This window comes from Calidris pugnax, unplaced genomic scaffold (assembly GCF_001431845.1).
Source record: "Calidris pugnax isolate Ruff unplaced genomic scaffold, ASM143184v1 scaffold103, whole genome shotgun sequence".
Lineage (NCBI taxonomy): Eukaryota > Metazoa > Chordata > Aves > Charadriiformes > Scolopacidae > Calidris > Calidris pugnax.
This window is the reverse complement of record NW_015090990.1, coordinates 17,155,297-17,166,444: the sequence shown is the minus strand read 5'-3', so window position 1 is coordinate 17,166,444 and position 11,148 is coordinate 17,155,297. Positions and strand designations below refer to the sequence as shown.

The 11,148-nt window shown below is 38.8% G+C and overlaps 1 protein-coding gene across 1 annotated transcript in view; it reads left to right on the top strand.

Annotated features, from left to right (window-relative positions):
• The window catches only part of LOC106895068 (MOB-like protein phocein), a 20,208-nt gene extending 9,656 nt beyond the window's left edge, over positions 1-10,552 (top strand). The window contains exons 3-9 of the mRNA XM_014954153.1: positions 1,962-2,024; positions 2,521-2,621; positions 4,204-4,246; positions 4,507-4,593; positions 6,253-6,332; positions 7,139-7,250; positions 8,149-10,552. Of these exons, the coding sequence (XP_014809639.1) occupies positions 1,962-2,024; positions 2,521-2,621; positions 4,204-4,246; positions 4,507-4,593; positions 6,253-6,332; positions 7,139-7,250; positions 8,149-8,280 (618 nt within the window). The 3' untranslated portion in view covers positions 8,281-10,552. The remainder of the gene's footprint in view (positions 1-1,961; positions 2,025-2,520; positions 2,622-4,203; positions 4,247-4,506; positions 4,594-6,252; positions 6,333-7,138; positions 7,251-8,148) is intronic.
• Positions 10,553-11,148: the final 596 nt, after the last annotated feature.

Sequence of the window (11,148 nt, the reverse complement as noted above, 5' to 3'; positions counted from 1 at the left end):
GCCCGGCTCCGCGGCCTCGCTTTGTTCCCCACAGCCGGGCCCCGGCGGCGGGGGAGAGCGGGCCGCAGGCGTGGGTCGGGGGCTGCCGCCTTCCCGGCCGGGGCCGGGGCAGAAGGTGGCTCCGGCACCGGCTCCCCCGCGTCTTTCCGGCGCCCTGCTTCCCTGGGGTTTCCGGGCGCTGGGTCGGGAGGGCGAGTCGTGTGACAACGTCCGGGTGGGTGGTGGGGTGGAGCGGCGTCCCCGGGCCCGGTGGCTGTCACCGGCGGCGCTGCCAGGGCCGGGCATGGCCGTCCCCCCCCGGCGGGTGCAACAGCCGGGTTTGTGCAGGGGCAAAGCGCTGCGGCCCAGCTCCTAGGCTGTCTTCGGGCACAGGGCTGTGTTTCTGGTGCTGACAGTGTCCGACTGTTAAAATATCCTGCTGTCAAAATACCGAATGCGTAACCAGCCGATGGGGCTGGGAGCTGTGCATCGTCAGGGGGGCGATACCTGGGTTGTGCCTCTGGGGAGAGAACTCATCCCTCCCTTACGTAATCGGGGAACCTGGGCCGTGGTCAGATCCTTTCTCTTCATCAAAAGGAAATCGATTGATTTCTGGGTTTTCAAGGTCATCTTGAACAGGTACAGCTCAAACACCTAAGCTACGTTAGATTACTTCAGTGATGTCATTTTCCACAAGGCTTTTTGGTGAGCAGAGCTCTCGGTCAGAAACAGAGCAGGGTATGACATGACGCTGTAAGAAAATGCACCTCCTTTCTCCTCCTGCTCCTTGTCAGAATGTACAGAGGTAGAATCATTACACAAGCCTGTAAACCAGTTCATTCCATACATGTTTAATCTATGAAGGAAATGGAATATTAAGTGCCTTTGGTTTGATAAGTTTTGGGCATTCTGAAAAACAGTAAGCTGGACATAGAACTAGATTTGGTTGAATTATAAAGTGTATTAAAAAGTTCAGGTAGGTTGAAGAATTTTGTGTATATTGATGCAGTCATACAACTTTTTGTGTGTGTCTGTATTTAAGTTATGATTTTGGATGATACTGGCATAGCTATTCAGTACGTAAATAACAATTACTCCATGATACTTCAGCAGTGGATGTTCACTGCCTTCTCTAGGGATGAGTATTCTCACCAGAGCAGATTGCTGAGCTTTACAGTTGGAACGTTTTCATTGAGTCATTATGGCTACGGGAGGCTGATGTGCAGTATCTCTGGTTCATGAGAGGGAGTAGCACCAAATTTTAGAGGCAAAAAATGCAAAGTAAGAAAATGCCTCCGTCTGGGAGGATGACAGTTGGAGCAGATGTGAATTGCTGCAGAGCACTGCTGTACAGCTGGGGCTGAGGTGAAACTTCAGATTGGTTTTATCATTAACAGTACTAAACAGAGTGGGTTAGCAGAGCTGATAACCATCCAGTTATGCAGCATACTGACCATACCAAAAGAATGTCATACCAGGTCAGGCCCACACTGCCTTTTATTATCTCAGTTTAAAGAAGATGGTTTTGGTGGTGTGTTATTCCTAGAATATACTGGGGTTTTTAGTTTAATAATAATTTTATAATGCCGCTCTCTACAGACCTCTTTTCTTCTCCATTCTTGCATGGCCTAACATGTAAAGTGGGCACTCTATGCAAATACTTCATTTAAAAAACACAGGCTATATAGGTGTTACAGCAAGATGTGGGGGAGAGACGATTTTTATGGTACGCTGAGTCACACAGAACTTTGATTTCAAGATGTTCTACTGTTGTGACATTAGGAGCTTAAATCCCATTTCACCCTGTTCTTGCCAAGATTGTGTGCTGCTTCTGTTAAGATGTAGCTTCCTGGAATTGTATAAACTACCTCTACATCTATTTTCCTGCACGTTCAAGCTTATTGTAGGTTGTGTGCTTTTCTCTCCCCTTCTCTTCCTCCCCCCATCATTTTTGTTAAATTGATTTACATTTTTTTTAACAGGATTTCTACAATTGGCCTGATGAATCCTTTGAAGAAATGGATAGTACGTTAGCTGTTCAGCAGGTATTCTTGCTCACGTGAAATGTTGTTATGAAGTTCAGTTTCCCAAGTTTTGTATTTTGGTAAAAATATGCTATTTATCTGCCTGGAATGTTGCTGCACAGAAGTGAACTTCATAAGCACCCTGTGTATATTTAAAAAAATGAAATTATTAACTGTGTATCCAAAAATAACTAGAATTCCCATGTCTGGTTTAAATAAATCAGATTTAAGAAAATGGTGAGGTTTCCTGCAGGGTTCTTTTGTTTTGAGAAGGATGTTGTAAAAAAGCTGTAAAATTTACCCTTTTTTTTACATTTTCTAATTAAGGAAAGGTATTTTTCAAATCTCATGGTTTTTATACCAGTTTTCTTACCCAGCCCATCTACTCTTTAACTTTTTAGTCCATCAATCACTTCTTAAGTAAAGAGGAAACATAAGTCCCTCAAAGATGTTCTAAATATACTGTCTTGCTATAATTACAACAAGATCTGGATTTATTTTTTTCCTCCCCTCCTAGTATATTCAGCAAAACATAAGGGCAGACTGTTCCAACATTGATAAGATCCTTGAACCTCCTGAAGGCCAGGATGAAGGTGTGTGGAAATATGAACATTTAAGGTAAGAATCCATCTTTTGTCAGCATTGTGTCCTGACTCTTGAGTTGTGTGCGTTGATAGTGGTAGTGAGCCTTTTTGAATAGGACAGATCAAAAGTAGCATAAATGAGACCTGATATTTCTACTATTAAATGTTTTTATACTTGGCATTATTTTCTGAATTCCTTGTTCTTTCTAAAGATTTATGGTGTGCTCTGATCTAGTGTTTTTTATGTTTTTAAAGAAAATGTTTATACCTCACTTCAAAAGTTGTTCTTTTGAATATGTAGTAGTGAATTTCCATAGCACTTTCTCCTGGTGTCATCAGTTCTTCAGCTGTACTAACTGGGAATGTGATTTCCAGATGCTCCCAGTGCTGCTTCTGGAACTTGCAGGAAAGTAGGCTTTAGCTGGGAAAGCAAGAGTACCCGTGTCTTACAGTTCTTTTTCTAGTTGTAACGAAACTCAAAACTTCTTGTCCTTCTTTCAGTCTGTTTTATGCCATATAATAAATACATTCAGCCTAGGTAGTTTGTGCCTGAAAGTATTTTTGAGTTGTGGTGTAGGTTTAAACCCTCTTAATATATACGTAGTAATCCTTTTATCCTGGCATTACTTTAGTGTCCTTATGTCCTGATATTATATTTTTCTTGTAAGTGTGTCTTCTACCTTTCTCAAGGTAGGGATAAGAATAGTTCTAAACTGCTCCTAGATTTATATATCCTTACTTTTTGCCTCCTGTTTTTATTTTTCTCTCCTTTGGTCCACAATAGTTCCAATAGATGTGGGTAATCCTCAAAAGAGGAAAAAGTGTCCACATACAATTGCAAAATACACATTTTAAGCATTTCCTCTGTCCTTTCACATACACTGAAAACCATTATCGGTTCATAGAAGTGACTTGTCACTAAATACTTGGCCCTTTTGGAAAATTTATTCAGGTTTTTCTTGCAGAATGGAGGGTGAATTCTCTTAAAGAATGCACTTTCAAGTTCATTCTAGTGAAAGCAGTACTTCTAGAAGTCCCACTCCATTCATGATCTGTGGTGAGACTTTAGCCACTTAATTGATCTGGAGGAAGTATATCTTAGAAGGATAGAATGATGCAGCTGTGTGAAGTTAAAACTTACACTCTTAAGAAATGAATTTTCTCGAAGTTTTCTTTTTTTTTTAAAAAAATAAATCTGTACTTGTGAAATACAGTTTGTTCCATAACAAAGTTGGTATCTTAAACACATCCACTGAATTATTGGTTAAGCTCAGCCTCTGCTGTCAGGTAAGAATTAAAATATAATTGTTTTGCTGAGTAAAAAAAAAAAATGCTGGTGCAAATTCAGTTTCTGTCAACTTGTAGTCTTTTTATAGCGTGTTAATTCCTAGTCTTTCGACTTTTAGGTGTGTGACATCAGCTGAAATTATTTGGTGGTATTCTTTAAAGATTATTTTTTTCATGTTCTGATGTGTTTTTTCCACTTTACAAGAATCATTTCCAAAAACATTAAGAGGTCTGTGAAGATCAGAATGTATAACGTTATTTCATATTAGATGTTTCCAGTGGGAAAACCAGTTCTTGATTTTGATGCTGCTATGTTTAAATTTTTTTAGACAATTCTGCCTTGAGCTCAATGGACTAGCTGTCAAACTTCAGGTAATTCTTTTCTTGATATTTTTATATTGTATCAGAGAGGAGACACTTTTTTGGTAAGATGCAGAGTTTGCAGAACTTTCTTCTTCTAAATTTATACACATAGACTTAAGCAGTGGTTTGAGGTAAGAGCTTTTTTAGGGTTTTAAAGACTTATGGCAAATAAACCTTTTTGGTGGGGGACAGGGCAAAAGAGTGATTTGAAAAGATCAGCTCGTTTTTGCTGTTGGGTGGTTTTCCTAACTGAACAATTGTTTTAACAGAGTGAATGTCACCCCGACACGTGTACTCAGATGACAGCAACCGAACAATGGATTTTTCTTTGTGCAGCTCATAAAACTCCCAAAGAGGTACGGATGTATTTTGGAAAACTGACCCCATTGATGTGGGATTTCTTTTCATCGTTTATATGCTCACGGGGAGACTGCTATAGGTGGCTTGGTCAAACTGAGAGCTTATGTGGGTTAAGAACATCACTTGCGGGTTCCTTCTTTCCCATTCTGTTTACAAAAGAACGGGATGAGGTAGGAAGGAGCTGCTTTTTTACCACAGTATGAGAGACTTTGCACATTCTCCTCTTTTCTCTTTTAATTTGTGTTGAGACAGCCTGAAACTCAATGGAAAAAGGTCTTTGTTTAATTGAAAGAGGAGCACATGCTGAGAATAGGCTGACCTCTTCAAACTTTGGTGTCAATCCGTAGCAGTAGACATACTAAGCCCTGACACTCTGAAAGCCACGGCACATGCGCGTTCTTAGGGAAGTAGTGGAATCATAAAAATACTTTATGTCGAGTGGGTTATCAGCATGGCAGTAGCTTATCTATCTGAGCGTCCAATTACTTTAAACTTTGTTCAGCTCTTCTGTTGAAGCACTTGTTAGATCTTTTTTTTTTCTTTTTTTTTCCTTCAGAAGGTCTTTGTTGCTAGTGGTTATGGTAGTAGTGCAGTCTGTCAGATTTGTCTTTGTATTTCACCTTCCTTCCAGAGTAAGGTATTGGTTCTTCTTAACCTTATCCTTTTTGTCCTGTAAGCTTTGGTTTGGATTTTTTTTTTTTGTAATTTCCTGAGATGGCTTGATTTAGCTCTGAAGGCCAACTTCTTTCCCACTCCCTCCTTTAGCCCTCCTCACCACTCAGTATATTGGCATGCAGGAAGTCTCTGTTAGTCAGGTAGACTGGAGAACTCCAGGCTGCTTTTCATCTCTGAACACACATGGTGCATCAGCTGTTTTCCATGTTGGTAACAGCTGTCAACTAATGGTCAGATAGTGGGTGATGCAGCCCTGAACTGCTGACAGAAACGTGAACTGAGAAGTCTTTTTCTTGAAATTGGGGAATGGCAAAATGGGCAGACATTCCTGCTCTCAGCCTGGCTTAGTTCATCTTTTCTTTCTTCCTTCTCCTCTACGTGTACGTGATTGCAGAGCCAGGGCTTGGCTTGTTACATACTTAGCTACACTAAAGACTGTTTTTCTTTGCCAAAATTAAAAAAGACTGATATACTTAGGTGCAGGTTTTGGTTTTGGTTTTTGTTGGTTTTGTTTTTGTTGTTTGGTTTGAGGTTTGGTTTTGGGGTTTTTTTGTTGATTATTTTTGATAAGGTGTTAATTTAGGCTGTAAAAGGAGTCTGGCAACTTGACTACATGGGAAATACATGAACTGTGAGGTAATGATAGTCTTTCAGTGTACTTCCAGTATGTATTCTTACTGAACAGCTTTACTTAAGGAGATGCATAAAATTCACTACTTGTGTGCGTAATCACATTTCCATAGTAACTTTTTTCTTGAAATAATTTACGTGGACTGTGAAACACAGAGAACAAACGGCTCGCTTCAGGACAAAATGTAGTTAGACCTTCAGAGAAGCTATGTGAAACTTGTGGGAATAAAAATGACCAGTGATGTTAAAAGCATCAGGAAACATAATGAAAATGTTTTTCTTTAAACAACTTATATAACAGTGTCATGCGTGCACTCCTACACGTGCTCACTCACTCTATGGTTTTGTAGTGTCCTGCTATAGACTACACCAGACACACACTTGATGGAGCTGCGTGTCTTCTGAATAGCAATAAATATTTCCCCAGCAGGTAAAAATGCTTTCTTTTGGGAGGAGGGAGAGAGGGAGGAGGTGGGGGCTAAACACTTAAAAACCACATGGGAATGGCTAACACATTTTTCATGGGCTACTACTGGAAATATCAGAAGTCCTGCAGCATGTGGCACTTGTTGGTAGAGCTCTTGTCACTTTTAAGCCAAGGAAGAATTCCTGCCTATTCAAATACTTTGCCATTTACTGGAGGTATTGGTGGAAACCTAAAGTTTAGTACCTGCTGGTGTCATGGGGCTTCTGTTGGTGTGATGCTAACCTAAATAACAGGATGGCCTTTAGAGATACGCAGTGATTCAAAGGATTTAAAACACTTTGGCACTGAAAGCCTCCAGAAGCCAACACCAATCTTCTGTGGGACATCAGTGACTACAAAAGACAGAGACTGAGTGTTCTGAGTGGGCAGCCTGCATGCTGGGCCATGGAAGCCTAACTGGAGAAGTCGAACCTGTGCTTCTCTAGGAATCTGGTATTGGCAAGGAGTTGTTCTTCTTCCCTTGGCCCACCAATGCTAGAAACCAGAAATTCAGCCTGTAACTGTTACTCCATTAACTACAGGCAAAACTTATAGTCAGAGTACAATCTTTAAATGTGAAGTGTGCACCAAAATTTTAATTTTTGTTGCAAAAATAAGCAATCGCAGACACAGATACCTGCAACACTTAAGTCTGTTATTTTCACATGCAATTATATAGTAGAGTATTAACAATGGGAATTCATGTCAACAAGTGTCTCGGGAGTCGTTTTGGCAGACCTGGTTTGTAACCTCTCTCCTGATGCTTACAGGGTTAGCATAAAGGAATCCTCTGTAGCCAAATTAGGATCAGTGTGCCGAAGGATTTACAGAATATTTTCACATGCTTATTTTCATCACCGGCAGATATTTGATGAATATGAAGTAAGTAGTTTCAAATTACATCTTGAAAGAAGGGCGTTTACTGAAGTTATAGCTGTGATGTAATTATATTACGCATTTTCTTTTAATCCTGCCAGAAGAGCTGCATTCAAGTGAAGTATTGATTATAGTAGATTACAGTTGAAATGCGTATTATGCATACATCTATATAAACAAAAATTAATTTATATAATTAGTTTACCCAGTTATGGTTTCCCTCATTTGGATAAAAGGTCAGAATTTGAGAGGTTTTGTACAAATTCATCTTGTTTTAAAGATTCCTGAATGTATTCAAGCACTTGGTATAGTTAGTACTGTTTATGTACACATTTCCTGTTTGTATCCGTTACACAACAGTTAAGGAATTATAATTGTAAAACTGCAAATAAACAGAATAACTGGTGGCAGCTTGTGCACCAGTAACTTCCAATTATTATTTTTTTTAAATGGAAAAGTAGAAATTTGTAGAAAGAAATGAGATAAGGGCTATAACTGAATGTAAAAGGAAACCCTTGCCAAATCCCATTTGTGGTTGCTGTAACAGCTGTGGAATGGTTGTGCCCTGTTCTGTTGGGGATAGTGCATGTAGGAGGAGTTTCACAATGCCCTACACTTCTCTTTTGGAGAGTAGATCAGGACTACCTTGATTCTTGACTATATTGTTGTCTAAGTGCTGTTGAATTGAGCTGTAACTTCAGCTTGAGCTTCAGTAGGTTTGTCAATTGCAGTAACAACTTTACAATTAAATTTACCATTTAAGCATTACTACTATATTCTAAGACTTGTAAATCTAATGAGGCAGTTACATATAATCAGTGGGGTTTTTTTTAGTATGTTCTCCTCAATTGTTTAAAATATTCCTTCTGTATATATTGTGTTTTCCCCTTTTTTTCATCTCCAGAATGAAACTTTCTTGTGTCACCGGTTCACTAAATTCGTGATGAAGTATAATCTGATGTCCAAGGATAACCTGATTGTACCAATTTTGGAAGAAGAAGTGCAAAATTCAGTGTCAGGGGAGAGTGAGGCATGATGGGAAGGGCAGTACAGGAGCCTGTACTGAATATAAACAAAACATTATGTACTGTATATATCATTTTAGACACTTCAATCATGTATCCTCATAGCTTTGTTTAGTATACTTTTTGTATGCTGTGTGCATTGCCTTTTAATATGGGAAATACTTTTAAGTTATTCATGAGCTGTATATTCATCAATGTGGCACTCATGGTTTTTAAATAAAAGTAGTAGTATCTGTTTATAATGCCTGTTAATAAAAGAATTTACAGTTCTCTAAAATTGCTGCTAAACAATCATTGAATCACAATCCTGAAGATGTGTCTGATTGGGTGGGAGAAAAGTGAGATTAAGATTTCACAGCAAGCCATTTTTGAATGCAGTAGATATTAAGTCTTAGTTCAAAGATTATCACCTTAAATATATAGTTCTGCAGGAAGCTTCTTGCAACGTAGCTTATTCCTAATTTAGCTTTTATTTTTTTAAGATGGCTTTGAATATTTACTTTTGGATGTGCATATTCCACTGAGTATATCCAAATACTAATAGGATCTATAGTATTAGTAATACCAAAAGGACAATTTCACTATGCTCTTGAACATATATATTCTTGATATACATCTAACATACTTTCTGAACTTCTTTTTTTGTTAACAGTAGAGGTTTGTGTACAACAGGGGACAGGTTCTGTCCTGTTAAGGCAGACTTCTGCTGTTCTCCAGTCCACAACTTCTCTAAAGAATAACTGTGGCAGAAAAGTCAATGGCTTATACCTGTGCGTATTTATGGCAACTGCTTACAGATTATACCTCACCTAAATATACGTTACACTACATAACACTGTAGCACTGTCTTTGCTTGTATTCCCAGTAAAAACATTCTAAGTACCTGAAATATCAAACCTGATTCTCTGCAAGACTTAATCATGATTTCAATATATGTTAATGTGTTTTATTCATTCACCTGAAATATATTCTTTGACAGAAAAATGTGGATTCATGCTTCCTTTCCCTATCAGATCTTTATTTCAAGTTGCATTTGCAGATTTGCAATAACTGACAATTTCCATGAGTGCTGCTTAATTCTGTTATGTCTAGAATGATAGAATTAAATGTTTTAGAGATGAATACAGCAGACATACTGCTAAGTGTACATGAATGCAGGGTCTAGAAGCACTAGCAGTGTTTATGGTAAAAGAATTTTGCTTAGCTGTTTAAGATGTTAGCTGGTTGTTTCTCTGAGATTGCCAGGGACCCTCTTTTTATTTCTTTAAGCAGTTCAGAACGGGCTAACTCAGCTAGTTTCTACACTTTGTTTTCTACATTATACTTACTTGGAAACACAGGTGTCCACCTATTTTTATTAAGTCTTTTTTCATAATACACTAAACATGCCTTAAATGCTACTTTTCTTTACATAAAATAAAGCACACCTCAAGCAACTGTACCACCTGGGTATAAACGGAATTTAAACAATGAGAAAATAGAGAGACTAAGCTTAAGTACTTCAGCAGCTGTATTCTTCAGCAGCTCTTTGTGTCTCATGTTTAGCACTGTATTTAATTGTCAGCAGGGTAATTGCACGAGATGTTGTCCGAGTGGGAAGTAGCTGTAGTTACTGTCTATAGAGTTAGCTATAAACTTGCCTTGTATAGAGCAGGTTACCTGATTTCAAGAGGTGTCTTGAAGCGTGTACTGCAGGTGGGAGGAGTGGAGTACTGGAGGTAGTCAAATGTATTTAGTCTTGTTACAGGCTGCTGTTGGACCATCCACGGTGTGGTTCTTCCTACAGTCGCTCCGCGTGCTTACATGCCGTGGTGACTGAGATGGGCAAAAACATGTAACAGGTGTTGCTAATTACATTTCCTCTACTAAATTGAAAAAAAATAATGATGTGGTGCTCAGGACTGCATTAAAATTTTCAACCTCTTTTCTTCCTCTTTTGCTTTAAGAGTTTCACTTCAAAACAAAACTTGGGAAGTTTTAATCCTGTTTATTCTCATTCAGATTTGCACTGTAAAGTTGACTTGTTCTACTAAGCTGGTTTTATATAAGGCTTAAAGTGAAACACTGCTTGTATTTTCCCTTGCTATTGTTTACATGAGTACTGTGTACACACATGTGCCTGAATGGTACCATAAAACTTCAGTTAGCCTAAGCAAACCATTGATTTGTCTAATAAATATTAACAGGTTTAATTTAGACTCTACATAATAGGGAAACTGAGACTGTCTTTGAATTCTATTGTAAGCAAAAAAAGGATGAAATTAAACTGTTTCTTTATCCATACCGCTATAGTTTGGTAAGTGATTCTCATTTTTCCTGTCGTCCAAGAATGCAGGCACCGAGTGCTTCCGAGAGAGTGTGGTGCTCTCCCTCCTCTGCTACAAGATGCACTGAAGTGAAGGTGTATTTCTTCTTTCAAAAGTACAGAAATACAATACTTATTAGTACCTTGAAGTCAGACTTGAAATTTATACATCTCTCCAATCAGAAAATGCTGGTTCTACAATTACAGAGTAAGGGGAGCTGAGAAGAGAACCTTTCAGATACCCAAATGAGCACATGATGACAGCACGTCACAGAGGCAAGGGCGTATTGTAAGCAAAGGGTGCTTCAAATGACTTTTCTGTTCGTCACTGAGGTTCTCCTGATGTTTGGATTAGCACGTCTTGCAACAAGTCGGCCACAGTGATTTTGGTACTTCCCTTTTAAGATTTCCATTCTCTCAGATGTTGTCAAAGTTCATCTGCTTAAACAAATCAGAATATGTCACCAGACCAGTTCCTCTAAAACACTTTGTCTCTTTCAAGGAGTGCTTACTTGAAGTCAGGAATGTTCACTTCTTTACCTTTATACCTGCTGTCCAAATTCCGATACAGGAA